At 35.8% G+C, this 25,367-nt stretch overlaps 1 protein-coding gene across 30 annotated transcripts in view; it reads left to right on the forward strand.

Annotated features, from left to right (window-relative positions):
• DLG2 (discs large MAGUK scaffold protein 2) overlaps positions 1 to 25,367 on the forward strand; it is a 1,987,603-nt gene that overhangs the window by 1,571,488 nt on the left and 390,748 nt on the right. For 16 of the 30 annotated variants that reach the window (XM_038568427.1, XM_038568453.1, XM_038568428.1 and 13 more), the window contains 2 exons: positions 12,796 to 12,834; positions 23,676 to 23,744. In XM_038568427.1, coding sequence (XP_038424355.1) covers positions 12,796 to 12,834; positions 23,676 to 23,744 — 108 coding nt within the window. The remainder of the gene's footprint in view (positions 1 to 12,795; positions 12,835 to 23,675; positions 23,745 to 25,367) is intronic. The other 14 variants (XM_038568429.1, XM_038568423.1, XM_038568424.1 and 11 more) reach the window with 1 other exon arrangement.

The raw sequence follows: 25,367 nt of genomic DNA on the forward strand, positions 1-25,367 counted from the left end.
AATTTAAGCAAGGGAATAAATGTCAAGAAATGTGAAAGATCTGAGGTTTTTTCCCCTTATTTGCAATCTAACCAGTTAAATTATGGATACTACTGCACCATCATGGATGCTGACAGAAAAAGTGAGACTCATGGATAACAGATTTTATTACTCATAATAACAGTATCAGCATTTTTACCAAATGATGCTTGCACATGTCGTGGGTTGCTTAACAGGAGAGGAATCACAAGCCTAGGGAATCTGGATCTTTTATAATGAGCAGTAAGCCTGGCCTTTGCCACAAAGAAAGACATTATCTTTATTAGGCTGGACAATAAACAAAACTACTCTCTGCTGTAGAGAGAGACACTGTCTTTATCTTTGCAAACTGTTCACTATTCAAATAACCTTGAAAAGACAATTCAAAACAAAGACAGTGTTTCTGTTGGCAAGATGTGTAGAAATGTAAGAGACAGAGAATTTGTCTCCCAAGAATTATGCAATCAGATCTGTTTTTTTTTTTCTTTTCAGAGAGAGAGAGAGAGAGAGAGAGAGAGCATATGTGCACTGCGGGTGGTGGTGGCGAAGGGAAAGGGGAGAGAGAAACAGAGAATCCTAAACAGGCACCACACAGCACAGAGCCCATTGCTGGGCTTGATCTCACAGCCCCAAGATCATGACCCAAGCAGAAATCAGAGTCAGATGCTTAACTAACTGAGCTCCCCAAGTGTCCTAGATCTAACTTTTTATTAAATCACTCTGACAGCTATTAGACCTACAAGTATTCACACAATTTTATATCTGCGACTTCATTTTTTGCATCATAAGCATTTTTTCAAACTGCCATTTCATGTTTATAACACTAATTTTTAACGATTACACAATATATCAATAATATCCATAATTTAGTTATTCATTCTTCTAATGCAGGAGATTTAGTTTGCTTCTAATTTTTGGCAGTTATCAAGGAACATTTATTTTAAGACATGGAGTGGTTGAAAATGTAAAGCGAATACATTTCTGTGCTGAAGTTACAATATAGATGACAGGAAGTATTTTGAAAAGGCTGGAAACTGACGTTGCCACTTGGCCTAAGCCTGCAGTTTCAAATAAGGGATGTTGCTAATAATGGAACATCTTCAGCCTGATTGCAAAGGTTTATAATCTATGTCAATAAAATGTTCAATATGTACATAAAGTGGATTTTATTCTACCAGAAACATTTTCTGAGACTGAGAATCAATGAACACTATTTCTAAAACCATAAAAACTGTCTCCTATGAAATTCTTAGCAAGGGCGGAGATCAGGGGCAAGAATATTCCATTAGATGAAGCTTTGTGCATTTCTACTTCCAAATATCTTCCATATAAAATGGATTCAGTGGGCTTTCTCCAACTTATTCCAAAAATCAAATTTCAGATTGTTATTCATATTTTTAATTATTAGAATGTAATCTTTGTATTTTTAATTATTAGGAAGTTTACTATCTGGCATTAGTTAGAATGCTAGATCATCACATTTAAAACTGTTTACTGCTAAGGGAACTCATTAAAAAGATGAATGAATTGCCTGTGGACATAAAATTAAATCAATTCCTGTTATTAAGTATCTTCTGTGTTAAAGGAGCTGGGTTGGCACTGTGAGGACTAGGAAGCTGATGGCACGTTTCCCATCCAGAAATAGCTCTCATTACAGTGGTGAAGTAGAGATACAATTGGTTGTGTGGAAAGTGTTATGACAGTAGTAACAACTGCAATGGAGAGTAAGAAATGTGTGTGAATCATCCTAAGAGGGCAAGGAAAAGCCTCATGAAGATGGGACCCTTGAGTCACAGCATCTCAGGAACATCGCAAGTCGTCTTGTGTATTACCTATTTGGAGCTTTAAGGCCTTCTTCAGTGTCTCTTCTAGTCTTTCAGGCCTTTTATTGTTATCCTCAAGAACAGGAGACTCAGTCTCTTCATGTAATTCAATCTGCCTTCCAATACTCCTGGTACTTGGAAAGGGCTTCTTTGCCATGCATTCCTCTTTGACTCTTCATAACTCTGCCTATTGGCTTCAGGGCTGCCCTTTGGGGCCACTCAGTGGAAGTGCACTGCCCATTCCATATAAGGGTATTGTACATGTTTTTAAGTTATTCATAGCCTTTTCCTTTCCAGGTTAAACATTACCAGTATCTTCTATAGCTCCTCATGTGGCATGTTTTAAAAATTATCATCCTGGTTCTTTTCAGATCAAGTAGTTCATTTTGTCTCTGTTTCTTTCAGTGTATCCCAAGATTAGTTTTTTTATCTACATAATATCCTTGATTCATTACAAGCTTATTATTTAAATGAACATTTTAGAATTTTATTTTCTAATGCAGGCAGGTGATTTATGGTGGGTACTACAAAATGAAGATAATACTTATGGTGTTATGAGGGGAATGAGAGGAATATATGAGAGGAATATGAGAGGAATACATTCCAGGATGAGGGGAACCATATGTAAATATCTAGTGACATGAAGGAACGTGATATGTTTGACAAATGCTGAGTAGCCCAAAGCTAATATATCACAGAATATGCAGAATTAGTGTTTTGGAAGATTACTTTGATAGAACCTCAAAGGATGAATTGGAGAGAAAAATCTCAAAGTGGGAAGTTAATAGTGATGAGAATAATAAGAATATTTAGCTATTATTTGAGTACTTACTATATCCTGCATAATATATTTTACATAAATAACATTTGAGGTCACAAAATTCTCTGAGGTATTATTATCCCCATTTTATGGATAAAGATAATGAGACTTAGTTAAGTGGACTTACCAAGGTAACTCAGCTATTTGGGGGTGGAGCCTGAATCAAATCCAGATATGCTGACTTTGCACTTTGCTTCACTGTGATGATAGCAGGTATACTCTGAGACAGAGAGCAATGTGAATATTCTAGAGGTAGAACCAGTATCAATTCACAACAGGAAATGCAGAGGAGAGAGGAATACAGCTCAACTGAGCTTTTCCAGCCGGGGAGAAAAAAGGATAGGTAAGTGGTCTGAGATAAGAGCAAACAGCCTAATCAGCACCAGAACAGTTACTTTTTAGAAAATGAAACTAAGGACTCCAGCCAGGAGTGTAGAGTTCCTGAGAAAAGTCTAAGGCATGATGGATATGCCTTTGCTGACAATTTTCCCTGGCCCAGAGTTGGCAATATGAGTCAACCATGTATTCAAAAACTATTACATTTGGCGCTCCTTTATCAAATGATTCAACTTGAAAATACCCTCATTTTTTATATATAAAAAAAAACCACTCCATTCAGTGCATAAATTCAGCCATCTGACAATTGAGAATGGGAGCCATGCTGTTTAATCCTCATCTATCAGAACAGAAATGCTCTTTCATATATTTATGAGACTTGGTAAGATTGTTAAAATAAAAAATTTACACCATGTTACCCATATTATACTATATTCATGTATCTTCTGAGATATACAGAGATATGAAAAGAAGTTGGTAGATGAATTAGCAGAATTGATAGGACCTTGTTATTGTCTGTAAATATTTCAGAGGTGTTAACATTGAGGAAAGACAAGATTTATTTAGCTAAAGCAGATGTGGATAAGTCATGTTACAAGAACGTAGAAGTAATTGGAGAAAATTAGGTCAGAGAAAATTGAAATGGATTATTGGGAAAGATATTCTTGTCTATGAAATTTATTTTTTAAAACTGTATTTTATGGAAAGTGGGAGTAAGAAAAAAATGAAAAAAGAAGAAGACTGTCCTTCATTTCATTTGATCAGTATTAGTATGGCTTTATCTTACGAATCTGCATAAAACAAAATCACAGCTTACCATTTTAGGTACAAAATTTTAACTGAAGCTCTGTAGCCTGACAAAACCACTCATTTATAGCTTTCTTGAGAAGATAGAAATTTATATTTTCATGAAAATAAAAGATTTTTATATTTATATATGCACCTTGTATGTACACAGATACACATACATGTATGTGTAAGTATAGATATATGTATACAAATATATTTATATATGTATATAAATATGCATTTATATGTAGTTTACAATTTGTGATTATAATTCAACCCAAAATTTCCAAATTTAAGCACAGATCTCTACTATTTCTTATAATTCCTAAAAAGTACTTTTATCAGCAAATTCTGAGGGCAGTAATCATTCAACTGCTGATCCTTCGCAAAGTCCTTTGTATAAGCAACAATTATAACAGTTAAAAAGCAGATTTTGAAGCTTGAGAGAGTAAATGAGAATCCTATCTCTTACTAGTTTTTGTTGCTGGGGAGAAAGCATATACCTCTGTGAGCCTCAGTTTCTTCATCTGCAAAATGTTGACGAAGCAACCTTTGAGAGGATCAAATAAGATAATGTATGCAAAGCAATTAGCCAAGTGCCTTAAACATAGTAACTTCTAAATAAATAGTAGCTATTTTAATTACTATTTTGTTTTTTTACCCTCTATGTACTCACATCATGTGAATGTAAGCTGAATGAGGAAGGGGAAGGGGATTTTTTTTATTACATTCTATGCTTTTCTTCTAGGTCTTAGAGAGTACTTGGCACATGTTAGGCATGCAGTATATTTGTGAAATAAATCAATGGATGAACAATCTAATGAATAATTTGACCTTTACATCCAAGAGGACCTGGAAAAACAAGTTACTCCTCTCGCTCTCTACAATGATAAATTGTATTTCATTAGTCAAGTAATTTTTAAAGGCTGACTTGAAGACTAGAGACTCAATGAAATAGAAGTTTAATGTAACAATTAACATTTTAAGTATGAGTCTTTTTTATTGAAAACACACTTCAGGTCCTAGTAGTTTCATTAAATATCAGTTAATAATCAGAAGGTAGTTAAAGGAATTAAAAAACAAAATTTATTTCCTTAAGGATCTTCTCTTTAAATCTGTGCTTTGGCATGTTTGTTTTTTCATTTGTTTGTCAGTCTATTCCCATGCCATGAAACTCCAAATACTGTAGTGGTAAATCATCCGTGGCCGAAATATGAGGAATTAGCTAAATATCAGCAGCTAAAATCAACATACTGGTGGATATCTCATTATTTTGAACTCTGTTTAGCCCTCGTGGCCTGTGGCTTATGAAGTCTCTACGCAAATGATTTCTCTGATTTTAGGTCAGAGAGGAAAGCATGACTAAAAGTGAATGTCATTGTTAGGTGGCCACCCTCCTATATAATTTGATGCTTTCTGCTTGTGTGGGATCAGGTGAAAAGTTTGGTAAAAATCTTAGAAATTTAGAGCTTAAAAAATGCAACAAGTCCTTAATGACTCCTCATTAAAAATAAAAAAATATCTTGCGCTATAGTTTTCAAGCTTTGTATTTTGCCCTAAAGTTTTTTTTAACAATTTCAATAGACATATTTTATATATCTTATACTTTATGCATTTCAAGTATATAATTCAATAAATTTAATAACGTTATCCAGTCAACATAAATCAGTTTTAGAACATTTCATGCCCCTAATAAGATCCCTCATATCTATTTATAATTAGTTCCCATTCCCTCCCCAGCCCCCCAGCCCAAGACAACTACTAATTTATTTTCTGTCTATAAATTTGCCTTTTTTGGATTAACTTTTGTATTTTTTAATATATTTTAATCCATGAAAAACTACCAGTAGCTAGAGGGTGCAGTAACAATACTTGTTTATGGGATAAAACTATTTTCTTCATTTTTCTTTTTTAACCAAAGAAAAGATAGCCAATCCATCTTTTACAAAACTAACTTTAAAATGGCATTTGACTATAATCATAGAGAGCATCTCCATGTGGGCAGATTAGGATTCTGTGGTTTTGTGCCCAGCTGCATTAATGACTTACAGCATTGTTTAAGCAGCACTGACCATGTACAGCAGTAAACACTGCCATGGCTGACTGCTTAAATCTTGTATCACTGTGACTTTTATGACTGCCATTTCCACTTAATATTTCCAATAAGATACAAGTTTGTTGGAGCAGAGTAGAATTCTCTGATTGCCATTTTCATATATTAAGCTCCACCACATATTTTTTTTTAATTTTTATTTATTTATGATAGTCACACACAGAGAGAGAGAGAGAGAGAGAGAGAGAGAGAGAGAGGCAGAGGAATAAGCAGGCTCCACACCGGGAGCCCAATGCGGGACTCGATCCCAGGACTCCAGGACCGCGCCCTGTGCCAAAGGCAGACGCTAAACCACTGAGCCACCCAGGGATCCCCCCTCCACCACATATTTTATTTCAAAGTTCAAATTTATCACTGTACTCTTTAAGTGGTAATAGATTCCTTATTTGCATTGTCTGTTTTCTTGAATTTGAGATGACCTATTAAAAAGTGTATTTTCATTTTCTACCTTGTCAAGGGTGTTCTATCCATTGAAAAATCCCAGGTATATTTATTTGGTTTCATTAAATGCAACCACAAATGTTTTTCTTGACACAAATAAATATTTTTGCTTTGGTATCCCAGTGGAAACCGCATAACAAGGATTCCCGTTGGCATAGAATGAGGAGGTAGAGTGGTAATGTACCATGCTTACTGCCTTCAGGGAGCTCATAGTTTAGTTAGGAAAATAGTCATTTTAAAAATAGTGTATCACTATAGTCTGGAGAATGCCTTAATAAGTGTATGCCCGGGTACAGAGGAAACAGAACTGAAAGGTTAGAAAAGGTTTCCAATCTGGCTGTGCATGAGACTAAGTCCAAAGAATAAATAGGAGCAGTCTGGACAAAGAGCAGTAGCAGGGACTGTGGCTCTTGAAATCATTTTAGGATGATTTATTTGTAGTTTTACTTGGTTATCAAATGTCATGTTTTCAGGGCCATGTACAGCCTTTAAATACAGAGAACAAACTAACGGTTAACAAAGAGGAGGGAGGTGGGGGATCGGGGGATGGGCAAGATGAGTGAAGGGGAGTGGGAGATACAGGCTTCCAGTTGCAGAATGAATAAGTCACGGGAATAAAAGGTGCAGCATGAGAACTATAACCAGTGACATTGTAATACTGTTGTGTGGTCACAGATGGTAGCTACACTTATAGTAAGGATAGTATAATGTGTGAACTTCTTGAATCACTATTTGTACACCTAAAACTGCTGCAACACTATGTGTCAACTATATTCAAATAAATAAATAGCCCTGAACAAAGAAAATGTCTGAAGTTTTCTCAAAGTAAAACACAGTTGGAAATGTGCCCTGGTTCTTAAATTCCACTTACCTAGTAAGTATTTCCACTGCTGTGTTAAAATGGACAATAGTACTTAATAGCATAATATGTCCTAATGCAAGTATGTTTACGTTATTTATAACTTGTCTCATTCCTAAAATGATCCTATTGGGATATATAAAATTTGAAACCCCAAGAGAAAAATACAAAAAAAAAAAAATCAAAAGGAATGCTTTCTCAGAATTTTAGGGTAAGCAAACACACATACACAAATACCTTTAAAAAAGTAAACTGTCATTTCCCTTTTTCCTCCACTCTGTTAACTTCTAGACTAGGGTGAGATCTCCTCTGTTACAGTGCTCAGTGTATTTCTGCTTTTTCCCCCCCGTTTTTGGTTAGCTGATCACTTACTCATCTTTCCACATAAATTATCAGATCCTTCATGGAAGGAACGGATACATGTTTGTATCTCTCATAGTGTCTGGCACAGTACTGACTTTTAGTAGACCCAGAAATGTTGATGACTGGATGTGAGATGTTATGAGAAAACAACAGGGAGAATAATTTAGTAAATATGAGCTGATAGATTAAGTGAACTGTGGTATGGATTATTGCCTGGCCCATATATAGGGCACAATAAATGTTGGTTGAATGAGTGAACAAATGAATGAGGTCATGCCTTGATAAAAATCAAAGGTATATGAAATAATTTTGAGCATTTACAAACCAACGGCTTGCTCAGAATAAGGCATAAAATGAATTTGGGGAGCACAATAATCCCCAACAGGATTTGACTGGATGGTCCTTCTGAAATAAAGTAAATACATTGTTCTTAGGTTTTTCAAAGAACCAAGGCAAGGGGGAGAATAAGAAGTCTAAGAAAGCCTTATCTCAGAAAGATACAGTTTTAGGTAGTGTTAAAATAATGACCTTTGATTTAAATCATGGTATTAAAGAATCCTGAATGAGTTCATGAGTTTATCCAAATAGAGCTATGCTAAGTGTGAGTTTACACACACACACACACACACACACACACGAGTTCCTACTCATAGAAGCAACTCTTAAAAGGTTGTCAGTGAACACAGTAATCAAAAAATGGATAATTTCAGTGAGTTATAAATACAAGTGCTATGAAAGAAATAAAGTAATATAAGAGGCTATATGTTGCCTGGGATGAGAATGGAGTGCCTTTAGTTGGAGTAGAGGGTAGACCTCTCTGGGGAGGTAGCCTTCTGGTTGTAACTGAATGAAAGAGAAGACCTGTGGCATAGCAAGTGGTTAATGCAAATGCCCTTAGAAGCTAGTGAGGATGTGTGAGTCAAGAAGAGGGCCAGGATGGCTGAGACTTGCGGAGTGATGGACAGTGGTAAGCAATGAACACTGAAAGGTAGACAGTGACCACAGGATCTTATAGCCCTGGAAGTGAATTTTAATTTTATTCTAATTGGAAGGGGAAATCTCTGGGAAGTTTTCTATAAGCAGGGGAACCACATGATCTGATTTCATGCTTTAAAACAGTATTCTCACAGTTTGTTATGATAACTAGTGGCTAGAAGGACAGGAGAAAATCCAGTTAGAAGGCTGTTATAACATTCCAACAGGAGAAGGTGTTGTTTCCATTAGGGCAGAAGTACTGGGGAGGTGGGAGTCATTTTTGTTAGGAAAGAGCTTAAAAATGAATTGTTTATGGAGTATGATAGTTGCAAGTGAAGAATCAATGAAAATGCCTAGATTTTGTACTGAACAACCAGTGGACAGTGCTGCAGTTTATTAAAAAGCTGAAAGAAAACAAATTGGAATGATCAAAATGAGTAGACCAGTATCTTGCAGATTATATTAAAAATGCTTGAAATTTGTTTTCTTCTACTGTTCTTCATTACATGAGGCATAGCACTTTGCATACTGTGGGTGCTAATGAATGGGTATTGGCTGATGAGGTGGTTGGGAAATTGAGGTATGATGAATTGATGTCTGAGCCTTCCAATATGTTGCACTCTACTAAAACTTTTGGCTTCTTAAGAGAGATTTTATTTTTTGAAATTGTTTACAAACCTTAAGAAATGTGAAGAAGAAAACTAGCCTAGATTTACATTTTTTCCTTTATACCTTTTCAAATAGTCTCACTTGGATTGTCACGGAATTGTAACTTGCACACAATTTAGTTGTTAAGAGAGTTATTTTCATTAATGACGATTAATACTAAGTTTCCTTCATTTGGAAGCTTGTCATTAAGATCCAAAAACAAAGCATTTTAGTGTTTTGATACTTTACATACATTGATATTTTATATTTGATATTTTCCCTTTTTTTACATTTTTTAATTTAAATTCAATTTTCCAACATATAGTATGACACCAGTGCTCATCCCATCATTGCCCTCCTCAGTGCCCATCACCTAGTTACCCCATCCCCCCACCCATCTCCCCTTCTGCAACCCTTTGTTTGTTTCCCAGAGTTAGGAGTCTCTCATGGTTTGTCTCCCTCTCTAATTTTTCCCACTCAGTTCCCCTCCTTTCCCTTATTATCTCTTTCACTATTTCTATATTTGATATTTTCTTTACATCAATAGTCCTATGCCTATGAATGCTACATATTGCCAAGCTTTTCATAGCCACAAAGACCAAAAAAAAAAAAATCTGTTTTTTGTTGTAAAACTAATGCTTGAGGAAAGCAAGAATTTGTTTAAACAGAAAGATTCTGCAGCTGGCATCTAGTTTCACCTCACTGGATCAAATTAAAAATCTACATTAAGAGACTTAGAAAGCATTGTTCTTTTTAATGTTGTTTTATGTCCAGAGTTTTAGTTCTGATGAGTAGCAGCTTAGCTGAATAAATGACCGCATGACTACCTTGAACATATTCCACCAAGAGAGGGTACCAGAGAAGGAGGCAATTTTTACCTTGGAAGTATGAATAGTGAAAAGTGGAGGGAAATGTACCACTTATTGATACAATGATGGTGATGACTTCGCTGGTCACCATAGCGAGGAAAATTCAGACTACAGGTGTCAAGCAGAACAAACTCACCCTTTGGCTAAACATTTGGAAGTTCTCATGAATTCACACATATAAACTAATAGATTGCATCAAACCAAGCAGCCTTCATTTATCTGGAGGTTTCTGCTGACTGCGTGAAAATCAATAAGAATCAGAGCAATTCTTCACTGAAAATAGAACCCAGAAATATGATAAAAGTCAAGGGTCTCCCTATCTTTCTACCCCTTGGCACCTACACTGGTTTGCCAGAGGAAAGATAATTATTCCATCTGCTCTACAGAAAAGTTCTCTGAGGACTGGTCCCACATAAGCTCAGATGAGAAGCTTTGGTGTTCATACTAATCTTCTTAAGAACAATTTCCTCTTAAAGCTCTTTTCTGTCTCTAACCCTTCTCCAGCTATTTTATATACCTGGGAATTGAAGAGGGCTCTTTCTACACTGCAAAAAAATGACTATATTTTAATATTGCTTAAAATTACTCATGACCTCCTCTTTGCCTACAGAATATAATCCAAACTCCAGGGACCAGTTTCCCCTCTGTTTCATATTTAAGCTTTGTAATGTCTTTGCCAACTGTCAACCAAACTCTCCTTGAAACTATCCCCCTGCTCCCATTGTTAGCTGCCATTACCTTATATTCTCTTGGTTTTCCTCCTACTTCTCCACTTACTTCTTCCTAGTCTTCTTTCCAGGTTTATCTTCCTCTACATGAGTCATAATGTTGGTTGTCTGCAGGTCTCCCAAACTTTCAGTCTTTTTTATCACAGTATTTCTAGGACAATCCATGACTTCAAATGCACTTCAAATGCTGACTTCAAAATGAATTTCTTTACAATGGAACTGTCTACTAAGATCGAACTCTAATATCTACCTATCTTATGAGATATATCTACCTTGATGTCACACAGGTTCCCCAACTCACCATATACAATATTAAAATAATCATATTCCTCCTAAGTCTGTTATTCCCATACTACTTTTTCAGTATGAAGTACCACCATTGATCCATTAACCCCACTCTGATACATGGAAGTTGTCCTGGACTCCTCACTCACTCAACACATACAATTGCCAAATCCTGTAGATCCCGTTTCCTCGATGTTTCTTAGCTCTAGCCTTATTTTCCTTCTGTAGGCCCATTGGTTAGTTCAAGTTCAGGTCACAAGTTTTAAACACCTTTTGACCAACTGATACTGCCTCCCTGGAAAGTAATTTCCATTTCCTATTTCCCATGCTTCACACTTCACAAAATTTCTCTCACATATATTGTTCTACTTTCCCTTCAGAAGCATCTGTGAGAAGGCATTATTATTTACATTATACTGATGACAGAAACATAGGTAGGAGTGTTTGGGTTTTAAGATTGTCAAGAACCTAAGAAAAGCATAAGAAATCCCTATCCCAAGACCATCGACTCCCAAGCTCATGCTCCTTTCCCCATTACAATACTGTTTCCCATCTATGCCTCATATAGTAGATGGGAAGAACAAGAACAATTGTTTTTTCCTCAAACTGAAGAAAAAAATTGAAACTAGGCAAGTGAGATGACTTATTGAAGGCCTTTGAGCTCTCCTTAGGAGCACATTTCTGACTTCTAGACTTCTGTTCTTTTTTCCATACAATTCTGCTTCCCAGGTATTGTCAAAGAATACAAAGAATGTGCTATCCTGAAAAACATGTTTCTTGTATGAAATAAAGGGATACCCAGGGTCATATCAACTAATGCCTAAAATTACAAGAAGTATACAAAAATCTTCTCATTCCAATTTCTCTAATTGTTGATGTGTTCTGTAGTATTTGTCTATACTTTATGTAAATTCCAGATTAAAAACTGTTTTCCTTTTTGAAGTTGCTGTGTTGGTAGAACTAGCTGAGACTTGATTTAAGCTCTTATATATTCAATTTTTTACTTTCCTTGTGAAGAATAGTCTGTGTAAAAAGGAGCTTTTGAAACATGTTCATACATTACCTACTGAGATACAGCTTGCATACTACAGAAGCCAGTAAGAATGATATGCAGTCTGCCCTCCAGAAACAAAATGAATAAAAGCAGAAATATGCCTGCTGAATTAAAATACTACATTTTGCTTCTGACGTTTAAGGCTTTGAAACCAGTTACATATCAGTTCAGTCCGGACGGGAAAATACTGAGATCAGCATTTCAAGTACACCTTCAAGAGTCTTAAGCTACTTAACAGTGATGACCAGGAGTTTTAGACTGGGGCCAGTCATATTTATATATACTATTGCACTTCTGTCACAGAAAACAATATGAAGAAGTCACAGTGGCACAGGACAGAGAAAACAATGGGCTAGGAATTGCATCTACATTCTGATGCATCTTAACCACATTCTGGTCATGCATTGTAACCTCTCTAGGTCACCCCTGTAAGAAGACTGTGAGGTCTCTCATGATATTCTTTAAGAATAAGGAGAAAACTAAAATTTGGGTGATAATCTTGTTAGACATTCATAAGATAGAATTTCTCATCACCCATACAACCAATACTGGTTATTGATTTGTTAGTCAAAAGTTTGGACATAACAGTCATCATTTGGGAGGAAAAAGAAAAGATACCTTTGTGCCATAATTATTTCACCTAATTTTTTTTTTTTTTTTTTTTTTTTTTTTAGAGAGACAGAGCACATACGCTCACATGAGTGGGGATTGAGGTGAGTGGAAGGAGCAAAGAGAAAGAGAATCTTAAGCAGACTCCGTGCTCAGCATGGAGCCCAAGGCAGGGCTCTATCTCTCAACCCTGGGATCATGACCTGACCTGATATCAAGTTGGTTGCTCAACCGAATGACCCACCCAGGTGCCCCTCACCTTAAATTTTAAAAATATAACTGTATGGTTGCACAAATAAGTAGTTTAGTGGTATTTAAAAGAAGAAGAATTTCTACTAATAAATGCCCTCCAATTTTTTTATTTAGTCTCCATATTTTTACTGACATGTTTGAAGCTGTTCACCATAAAGTAAAACCACATTTCTGTCATCTTTGACTATGGCATGCAAAATTTAGGGACCTGAATTTGATCCATTTTTTCATATTTAGATCCATCTGTTTGAATGCATGATTTCTTCATTGTCCATGATTTCAGTTTTCAATAGATCATCTTAATTAGTCCAGTATTATATACTGTTTTTCTATAAATCATAACTTTTAAATTGTCTGATATCACTTAACAAATTGTGTTCCTCATCATATTTTATATGTGAGGGTCAAGATTTTCTCTAGTGCTGTCAACTTTTGGCCACACTTTTTATGATGCTATCTTCCAGCATCAATTGTCCATTAAGTGCTTTAAAATGCTTAGTATACTATATCGATTAGGAAGGCCAAAAATCTGGGGCCCATTTTTTTATGAATTTCTCCTTCTTTTTTCTTACATTATGTCTTTAATTCATCTATGCTTTTCAATTTGGTTTTGTTAAATTAGAATGAAAATCAAAAGTACACTAAGTGAAAAATTATCATTTTATAATTATTTTCTGACTTTTATAGTTGCCTCACACCTAATTTGGAAGCAACATTTTGAACTATATATAATTATTGTCTTTCTAGATTAGTAATTTTTTTCAGGTAATATATCTTTTTGATTTTTAAAAAATTTTACTGAAGTATAGTTAATATACAGCATTATATTTATTTTCAGGTGTATAATATAATGATTCAACAATTCTGTACATTTTTCAGGACTCATCAGATAAGTGTATTCTTAATCACCCATTGCCCCCAACCACCTCCCATCTGGCAATCACCAGTTCATTCTTTGTATTTAAGAGTTATCTTTGGTCTTTTGTTGTTGTTGTTGTTCATTCATTTCTTTTGTTTCATAAATTCCACATATGAAAGAAATCATAGAATATTTCTCTTCCTCTGATTTATTTCACTTAGCATTATATCATCTAATCTATCTATATTGTTGCAAATTGCAAGAGCTCATTTTTTCAATGGCTGAGTAATATTCCAGTGTGTGTGTGTGTGTGTGTGTGTGTGTGTGTACACATACCGCACGTTTATCCATTCATCTATCAATGGACGCTTGGGTCATTCCCATATCTTGGCTGTTGTAAATAATGCTGCAATAAAATAGAGGTGCATACGTCTTTTTGAATGAGTGCTTTCATTTTCTTCAGGTAAATACACAGTAGTAGAATTACTGGACCAAATAGAATGTTACTTCTATTTTTAATATTTTAAGAACCTCCATATTATTTTCTACCACTTTATATTCCCATCAACAGTACACGAGGGTTCCCTTTTCTCTGCATTTTCATGCCAACACTTGTTATTTCTCGTGTTTTTTATTTTAGCCATTCTAACAGGTGTACAATAATACCTCATTATAGTTTAGATTTTCATTTCCCTGATGATTAGTGACATTGAGCATCTTTTCATGTGTCTATTGGCCATCTGTATGTCTCCTTGGAAAAATGTCTCTTCAGAGGAAAAATGTCTCTTCAGATTCCTCTAACCTTTTTTTAAAGATTTTGTTTATTTATTTGACAGTGAGAGAGACTACAAGTGGGAGAGCAGCAGAGGGAGTAAGAAAAGCAGACTCTCTGCTGAGCAAGGAGCTCAACGTAGGGCTTGATCCCAGGACCCCAGGATCATGACCTGAGCCACACAGGTGCCCCCCACCCCTACCATTTCTAATTGGATTATTTGTTTTTAGTGAATTGAGTTATATGAGTCCGCTCTAAAATTCTTTTCCTTTTTGAAGTAACATTAAAAATAAACAGCCTTTGATAGAATTTAAATTATTTTTTCCATTTAAATGGAACAACAGCTTATATCTTGGACTCAGAAATCATTCATTCTTTGCTCAATTATCATATGCAAGCAAGATTTCACCTTTAATTAAAGTTGCATTGATATGCCTTTGTTCTATATAAATTTAATCTTAAGGTTTCAGTTCTTCTTATTGACATTATGTGATAAACAAGAATGGATTTGGAAAATATCAGGCACAGCTGGCAAAGGTGGCATAGAACAGATTGCACTTTAGTAGTGGAATTTACCTTTTATAGCATCTAATTCAACCTTCCACCTCCTCCTCTTTTCACAGATGAGAAAATCTAGGTTCAGAAAGGTGAAGCAGTTTACCAAAGTCAGTGGCAGAATGTGGTATATAACCCAACTTATTTATTTATATTGGATATTATATTTATTTTTATTTATTTATTTGGACATTTATTTTGGATATTATTTATTTTGGATATTAACCCCTTAAGAGATTTGTCATTGCAGATATTTTCTCTCATTTACTAGGTTGCCTTCATTATTGTTTCCTTCGCTGTGCAAAACCTTTGATGTTTTAAACTGCATATGCTTATTAAGTTTTTATAGATCAGTAAACTTATCCTTGATAGAAGCAATTCTTTTTACACATTCATATTTCATTTTTATAACATTAAATTACATGATTATACAATGAGTATAAAAAGAATTTAAAAAATAAGAATAAAAAGATTTCAGGACAATTACAACTGATTCTTAGAACATATGAGTCATATGGAAGGAATGAGAATATAATGATTCAATAATTCTGTACATGATTCAGTGCTCTGTACATATGCATTCCACTTGCTGTGAACATTGGTCAGCTTGTCACTGAGGGGTTGGAGAGGACTGGTTAATCTGTAAAGAGATGTTGATTAAGAGAGCTTAATAGTAAAACTTCTGGACTAACAAACTGGAGGAGGATTGGTGATGATTTGCTACAGTGCATGATCTTTGTCTTTTATCATAGTTAATAATTTGCATGAAAGTGTAAAAGGCATTTTATCATCTTCAAAGATGATGATACAAAACTACATGAAAAAGTGAAGTTCTGTAATGGCTAACACATCTCAGATGCTCAATAAATATTTATTGAGCTGAATTGATGAGTGTTAGTTCAAATATAAAACTAGATCAAAATTAATACCATTAAAATTGACAATTAACTATATTGAATATCCAAAAACCCAATGTACAATTATGTGCTAGATTGATTTCAAATCATTTTATGTCAAAAATATATGAGACATTAGCTTGACCCTAAACTTAACAATATAATTTAAAATTCAAACTTTAAAATTAATGTTATCTTGGACTCCTCTGGAAGGAGTATGGAATGCAGGTGAGACAAAGTCAGCATCTAGTGGAACTCAGCCCTGGTCTGAACATATCTGGATCTCTGAATTCATTTCTAGGTTCTACAATTTAAGTAAAAATAAGAAGAAAAATGGGGTGTCTCACTGGCTCAGTCTGTAGAGTATGTGACTCTTGATCTTAGGGTTATGGATTCAAGTCCCACACTGGGTGTAGAGATTACTAAAAATAAAATCTTAAGAAAAAAAAAAAGGAAGGAAGGAGGGGAGAGAAGAATGAGGAAGGGAGAGAGGGGCACCTGCTGGCTCAATTGGTTAAGCATCCCACTCTTGATTTCAGCTCAGGTCATGAGCTCAGGTTTGAGATCAAGTCTTGTGTTAGGCTTTATGCTCAGTGGGGAGTTTGCTTTCTCTCCCCACCCCCACCCCCACTCATGTTCTCTTTCTCTCTAAAATAAATAAATCTTTAAAAAATATAAATAATAAAATGAAAAAAGAAAAACATAAAAGTATATAGAGAAAGATAGCTGGGAATCTTAAAACCATCTAATAATAACCAGAAGTGTTAGGAATGTTTATTAGAAAGAGTAGAAGAGGGAATCCCTGGGTGGCTCAGTGGTTTAGCGCCTGCCTTGGCCTAGGGCGTGATCCTGGAGTCCCTGGATGGAGTCCTGCATCAGACTCCCTGTATGGAGCTTGCTTGTGTCTCTGCCTCTCCTCTCTCTCTCTCTCTCTCTCTCTCTCTCTCTCTCTGTCTGTCTCTCATGAATAAATAAATAAAATCTTTTTAAAATTTTTTAAAAAAGAAAGAGTAGAAGATGCAAGAATATGCTCTTCAGTGGCTACTGTGGATGTATTGGTATTACACCAATAGAAAGAACCTTTCAATAGGTATAGCTGTTCCCCTGTAGATCATATTTCCCACATGTGTAATAGGCACATTAAGCTAAGCTTATATAAAAATCAAACTCAATTATATTCCTATTGCCATTGTCCAAATTAAGGCATTTATTAATTTCTTTCTTATGACAATTTCCTATTTGTCTCCCTGCTTGTAGACTCCTTCTGCTGTTCAGAGTATTTTTAGGTTTATTCTTTTGGATCACAGTTATTGCTGTATTGATCCCAAACTTTGGAGACTCACCACTGCCATCAAGATAAAGTCCAGACCTCTTGACATGGTATTCATTGTCTCTCTTGACCCACTCCAAGTCAGCTTTCTGAACTTGTTCCTGACTGTTCTGCTCCCACCAAGCCAAACCCTCAAGGTTTCCAGAGCACAACACATACTTTTGACCCTCCATGATTTTGATCATACTCTTCTAGCTCCTCAGATAGTCTTTTCCTTTTTTTTAAGATTTTTAAAATTTATTTATCCATTCATAAAAGACAGAGAGAGAGAGAGGCAGAGACACAGGCAGAGGGAGAAGCAGGCTCCATGCCGGGAGCCTGATGTGGGACTCGATCTCGGGTCTCCAGGATCACGCCCTGGGCCAAAGGCAGGCACTAAACCACTAAGCCACCCTGGGATCCCCAGTCTTTTCCCTTTTACACCATTTAAAATATGTATACATCCTTCTAGATCCAACTTAGATGGTTTATCTATCAAATATACCCAGAGATTTATTGGAAAACATTATCTATATCAAAAGGGCCCAAATGGTTTATTTGATTTTACCAGCTTTATTATCAGGTATTTATTGAGTAGTATACTGTTAGGAATCAAAGAGCCATCCCAAGCACCTAACATGATCCCTGGTACATAGTAAGTTCCCAATAAACATCAGTTAGAAGTAACCAGAGATATAAATAATTGTACAAGACAATTCATGTATATGAATTGTACATATATGTGTATATACAAATCATGTGTATGTGTATGTATGTATATACATATATATATGAATTGTATATAATTATATAATGAAGCAACAGAAGAGATATCCAGCTTCGTGTAGGAAGGTAATGTGTTTTGGTTGTGTTGCATTTGAGGTACTGGTTGGATACCCAAGAAGACACATACCCTTCTTTTTAAGAATAATGGCAACTTAATGCATGGATATGAAGACAGGGAAAGTAGAAAAAGAGAAATATTAAGATAGATCAGGTAAGTGATAAATACAGGTACTCAAGAAAATATGAAGAGTTAAAAATGACAAGGACAGATAAAAATTCTTCAGAAATCTGGGTGAAGAATGAAACAATATTGAAAACACATCAGGAGGTATTTTATTTTATTTATTTTTATTGGACTTCAATTTGCCAACATATAGCATATCACCCAGTGCTCATCCCGTCAAGTGCCCCCCTCAGTGCCCGTCACCCAGTCACCCCAACCCCGCACCCACCTCCCTTTCCACTACCCCTTGTTCGTTTCCCAGGGTTAGGAGTCTCTCATGTCCTGTCATCCTCACTGATATTTCCCACTCTTTTTCTCTCCTTTCCCCTTTAATCCCTTTCACTATTTTTTATATTCCCCAAATGAATGAGACCATATAATGTTTGTTCTTCTCCGATTGACTTATTTCACTCAGCATAATACCCTCCAGTTCCATCCACATCGAAGCAAATGGTGGGTATTTGTCGTTTCTAATGGCTGAGTAATATTCCATTGTATACATAAACCACATCTTCTTTATCCATTCATCTTTCGATGGACACTGAGGCTCCTTCCACAGTCTGGCTATTGTGGACATTGCTGCCATAAACATTGGGGTGCAGGTGTTCCGTCATTTCACTGCATCTATATCTTTGGGGTAAATCCCCAGTAATGCAATTGCTGGGCTGTAGGGCAGTTCTATTTTTAACTCTTTGAGGAACCTCCACACAGTTTATCAGGAGGTATTTTAGTTGGACGGGACTTTACAAAGCATATTAAATAAGTTTATTATCAGTTTGTTAATAAAAGACTCCAAAACCTTTTTGTATTCTCCATAAAATGACATAGCTTTAAAGCTACAACATTTTGGAAAGACAAATTATCCTGTCTCTTATTGCTTTAGGGTTGGAGAAAATTAAAAAGCCATTTATCACCACCATCTAGGTCCTTTTTGTTGCATGTGTAATAGAACAGTTTCAATTCAGATGTTCAACAAAATTTTAATTTCACTCAGCAATAGGATTGCATCTTTCGGTACCATTCAAATGTCATTTTCTTCGGCAATAACCAGAGTCTTTTACTTGGAAAATCAGAGAATTCCTGGAAAAGAGATTCTACTGTTCTCTGGCTCAGTTTTATTCAATGACAGCATAATTTTTAGAAAGGTGATAGGGATGTTACCTCTCTTTAAATCTTAAAAAGTCTTGGTAAGATTTACCTCCATAGTTGCTTGAGTTGCCACTTTAGCCAAGCTGCCTAAGTACAGAGCGGTACCACAGGTTTTCTACCATATGACAGTATTTATCCAGCATCAGTGCTGTAACATGCTGCTGAGCCTTCTATCCTATTCACCCACCATTTACTGTCACTCAAATGCTCATAAATGTCCAGGGCTCACTAATAAAGTGGTGTGAATAGGACAGAGAAGTCCCGCTTTTAAATTGTCTTCATTAAAAAAAAATATATATCTTCTAAAGCCACTGACATATAAGTTGAACATATATGGTGAAAATAATGGTTGCTATTTTATACAAAACAAAACTGTCAGTGATAGAGGCACCTGCGTGGCTCAGTGATTGACTGTCTGCCTTTGGCTCAAGGTGTGATCCTGGGGTCCTGGGATCGAGTCCCGCATAGGGATCCCTGCAGGGAGCCTGCTTCTCTCTCTGCCTGTATCTCTGCCTCTCTCTCTCTCTCTCTCTCTATGTGTGTGTGTGTGTGTGTGTGTGTGTGTCTCACGAATAAATGAATAAAATCTTTAAAAAACAAAACAAAACTGTCAGTGATCTTCAGTGAAATTCAGCATTTCCTAACCAAATGTGTTAGATCCTCTATCTGAACTAATCACAGAGCTTTACTTTCACCTTTCTATAAGGCAGCATGATTTGTCTCAGAGGAACAAGTACTTTAGAACTAGCAAACATGGGTTCTCCTTTTGCTACCTACTCTAGCTGTGAGACCTTGGTCTTTAATATCCTTCAAAAATGGGCATAATGACTAGCTCTCATGTTGTTACAAAGTTTGAAAGAGACAGGGCATGGGGTCTTAAAGACAGAAGGAGCTCAACCTATGGTTTTCATCATTCAAAAAAGCATTTATGAAGCATATTCATTCTATGGGTCAGCCCTGAGCTGAGAATGTACAAATGGATAAGCCTTACTCCTTGCTGTGATAACATGCATAACTTAGCGGGGAAAAAAATAGGCATATAAATAAATGGTGATGATTCTCAATCCTGGGTGCTATTTTGAATGTGTGGAAAAGATGGAATGGTGCACAAAACAGCATGTCAATTGCCCTGGGGTGGTGAGGGAGGCACATCATAGAATGCTTTACAAAATAGATGTTTCACAGTGTCTAGAAAAATGATAGAAGGAGAATGATGGCCATTTGTTAAGATTGGTTTTTTTTAATACAAATATATTCTGAGCACTAAGCTCTCCAATGTTAAAAGCTTTAAGTTTTAGCTGTACATTTCTCCCGTGATTCTTCTTACTGCAGTTCTCAGAATTCCATCTGGCTGGCCTCAGCCTGAGGAGCTGAAAGGGCCAGGGAGTGGTTACCTATAATGTGTTAGTCATGGTAGAACTAGCAACACACTGTCTGTGTAGCCAATAATACGGAATGCATGGAACCTGCTTGGTCCCAAGGGGAAGATGTTTGGTGTTTTTAAAAATACCAGTTATTATCACCATTTGGTAGCTCCTAATACCCACTGCAAGTATCATCCCCTCAAGTCCTGCTTACACATTACTATCAGGGAAAAACAGAAATTCCTTTGTGTCTGTCGGTCTTTAGTATCAAATAATTCACTATATATGTCTTAGAAGAGTAAAAGAGTAATTACATATTGTAAAAAGCTCGTCTGTTCAAAATTTACACACTAGAAGAAACTGGCTGACTTTGCATGTGTGGGGTCAAATTCTGTGAGCACTTCAAGGTATCGTCCACATTTAATTTAAATGTCACTAAAACTTTAAGTGGGACGTTACTGGAATAATACAGGGGAGAATAATAAAGTAATTAGTTTAAGGGAGTGATAAATTAAAAGAGATTACTGAATATTTCTTTGTTTTAATTATATGGGCTGGGCTAATGGTGAGGAAGCTATCAGGAATTCGAGTTACTCATTAATCTTGGTTAGCAAGCATCATTGATCTTTACCCAAAAAAGGACTGTTGGTACTTTCTAAACCAGTATAATATATACAGCAAATGAAAGGATTTAATAGTTTAAACAAAAGAAACACAAATAACAAATAAGCAAATAGAAAAAAATGGTTGTTTTCACTAATAAAGAAATACTCATAAATCTGAAGTATCATTTTATATCTATTATCAATTTTTTAAGTTATAATGTTAGTACCCATAAGATAGTGGTGAAATTGATATATATGTATTTTATAGTATTTATATTAATTTAAAATATATTAAATGGAATATATGTGTTTGTTTTCATTAATTTTATATTTTTACAATATAAAATATATTTTAATTTGATATTGATCACCAAATCTATATTAAACTTGCAAATACATGCCTTGTAGCACTGACTATATAACCAAAAGTAGTAATCTGAGTAATTATTTTTATTTAGTGCGAAATATGCTAATAGATATTCTGTTTAATCATATTAGTTTATTTAACAAACACTTATGTAGCTTTTGCCATGTAACAGACACTTTTCTAAACATTGTATTCACTGAATCCTTAAAACGATCCCAGGAAGAAAACACTGTCCTGATCTCAAAGGTAAGAAATTGATATGCAGAGAGCTGTTGATAACTTGAGCAAGGTCACATTGATCCATGTGGTGGAGCTGGGATTTTAATTCAGGCATCTGGCTATATGGTCCGGCTCCTAAATGCTATGCTGCCTTTCAACTGTCAATCAAAACATGTTCAGGGAACATGCATAGGGCTCAACACAATAAAGGATGCCAGGAAACATAGGGCACAGTCCTTAACTTGAAGAACATTCTCTAGTTTTTAACTATAGTGCCCAATTCTGCTCCTTCAACCTCAGAAAAATATCATCCATGTCAACTAAATACTATCCCAGAGAGATACCACTTCTGGTCCATAATGACTGAAGTTCTGGATGAAAATCTGGAGCCTACAGCTTGGCTCTCTGTGACAGTGTTAGTGTTTTCAGAAGTATGTGCTGAGAAACTGTGGAGCTGTATGAGGGTGTCTAATCTAATGTCTGCAAACATTTGACTCAGGTTTCTCTTTATTCACACATTTGAGTATATATACCTTCATACCCTATATATATGTATGTAACTAACATTACAACTAAGATATTAAATCAATACTACAAACTAAAATTACACACTGAAACACATTTTAGCATACATTTTAACACATAGGAAATCTACAAAGCATTACTTTTTGCTATTGGATTGCTGTTGTACATATCTCAGATGAACCTCTATCTCTACTTGAAGAGTATTTTGACATTACAAAACACATTCTTATGAATCTGAAAAATTGTGACCATTTGGGGAATGATATAACATGATGATTAAGAATAATGGCTCTAGAATCAGACAGTTTAGATGTTCTCTCAAGCACAGGTATTTACCACCTAACTTTGGATAAGTTTCCAAATCTTTCCATACCTTTGTTTCTTCACCTATTAATGGGACAGTGCATACCTCATAGGATTAAGAGAAGTAAACAAATAAACTTAGAAAAGGGATTCAGGAAATATGAGTGCTCACTGAATGATAAGCATTATAATTTTTATTGCAACTGCTTGTCTATAAAATCAGTCTTATTACAATGCAAACAAAACAAAATATGGATTTACATTAAATTCTAAGGTTGGTATGCAACCAGAAGCCTCATTTTTCAAGGTTTTGTTTTCACCCAATAGCTGAATTGTTAATTGTATAAGTAAATGATGCAAGTATAAATTATTATGAAATCTTATACTAATTAAATACTTCTCCAGTATTCAAATTCACTGTTTAAAAATTTGTCCTAAGAATGTTCTTCATTTAAAAAGTAATATACTGCATCATAATGAAATTATGAAAATTACCTCTTCCAAATATTTTTCTTTTCATGTGTTTCTGTCATTTCAAGGTACTTTTGAATAAGACATATTGAAATCAAATTCTAAGGAAATATTAACCCCTTATCTGGAGAGTACCAGATTTTGGTGGACAATTCTAGTTATCACCAAGGAACATTTAATCTCTACTGTATTTCTTTCAAGATTAGTCCTTTTCTCAACAATAGGACTGATAAGAATGTACAAAGACATTTTAAATAAATGATATGTGTTTGTTCTTTCTTTTGTTGCAGTCATTCTCAACACAGCACTGCAACCCGCCAGCCTTCAGTGACTCTCCAACGGGCCATCTCCCTGGAAGGGTAAGATATGAATGATATGGAGTCTTCTATTAAACTAAACCTCAGCCTCTTCACTAGGGCATAAAGAAATTTTCTTCCTTCCTTCCTTTCCTTTCTTCCTCCCTTATGTTAGCAAATATCTATAAAGCTTATGTTATATGCCGAGTACTGTGCTAGGTACTCTGTTTAAGATCTCTTCTTTCCCTTCAGAGGGCTCATTGTCTATTAGGAGTGGCAGAAATACAGACACATATTTGCATCCAGTGTAAGAATCACAAAAGAAGTACATGTAAGCGATTAATGGAAGATCCAGAAAGGACACCTGGCTGAGAATGGGCATCAGAGAAGGAGGGGGAAACAGGTCAGGATGGTTTCAGAGAAGACATAATTCTCAAGCTGAGAACTAAAACACCTATGGATATTTACCTGACAGACACTGGAAGGAAGGGTATTCTGAGCAGAAGAAAGGACATGTGCAAAAACATGAACACATGAGCAAGCATGAGGTGTCATAAGGCCACTAAGTGATTCATAGATTGGCCTAGGGGTATGTGAGGTGGTGGGTGGGAGATAAGAATGGAGATGCTGGGATCATCTGAGTGGCTTAGTAGGTTATGTGTCTAACTCTTGATTTCAGTTCAGGTCATGATCTCAGGGTTGTGAGATCTCTGTGCTCAGCGGGGAGTCTTTTGTAGATTCTCTCTCTCCCTCTGCCCCTCCCCCTGCTCACACTCTTCTCTTGCTTTCTCTTTCTCTCTAAAATAAATAAATGAATCTTAAAAAAAAAATAGAATGGAGATGTTGACTGGGAAGGCTTACATTTAGAGGACTTAGTATTTTGTAGTCTGAATTCCCTAATCAGATAAAAGCCGAAAGGGCTGGGCGTTAATATCCGCCCCCCCTTTTGTTGTATAATTATAACCGGTTTAATTGAGAATATTTAATTGATTAATGTATAAAAATTAAATCATTTTACTTCTCCAATATCTGTTACCAACTTTGTTTCAACTCTATTTCTCAGTGACGAGTAGGCTTCCTTAATGGCATTTCAATTTAAATCTCTAACTTTATTATTTATTAGTCCTTTCTATTTTAAAATGTTATGTTTTATTCAGACTTCTGTCCCTCCTTTTAACATAATTAGGGCTTGGGTTCTGCCATAGTATTCTGGAGTTGACAGGGTTATGGTCTGCTCTCTCTCTCATACTACCTCTCTAGGTGGTCCTTTCTCTTAGATTTCTCCTCTGGTAGTATTGGGGCAAGAAAAAAAAAAAAAAAAAAGGAAACAGGGAGTGGCATTTCCTCACCATTCTACTGTGGCTGTTCCCTTTCCCTTGGTTATCTCTGGTGATGTAGCCTGAATGGATGGATAACCAAACATGCACCAATGATGTTAGGAAACTCTCACAGCTCCTCTAGACAAGTGGTCCCCTGGGAGACTCAGCTGTTTCTCCCACAGAACCCTTAGCAATAGCACACTATGCCTTGCCATTCACTCACCACTGCCTGAACCACAGCAATCCCTCCCATCCCCAGAATCCCCATTTCTCATCTCTCCTCAGCAGCTTCACACCAGAGGCTTGCAAGCTGAGCAGCAGCCATCTTTCTTCCCCCTTATGTGGAGCTTACCAAACACAGTCCTTA

The sequence above is a fragment of the Canis lupus genome, chromosome 21 (genome assembly GCF_011100685.1).
Source record: "Canis lupus familiaris isolate Mischka breed German Shepherd chromosome 21, alternate assembly UU_Cfam_GSD_1.0, whole genome shotgun sequence".
In the NCBI taxonomy this organism is placed as follows: domain Eukaryota; kingdom Metazoa; phylum Chordata; class Mammalia; order Carnivora; family Canidae; genus Canis; species Canis lupus.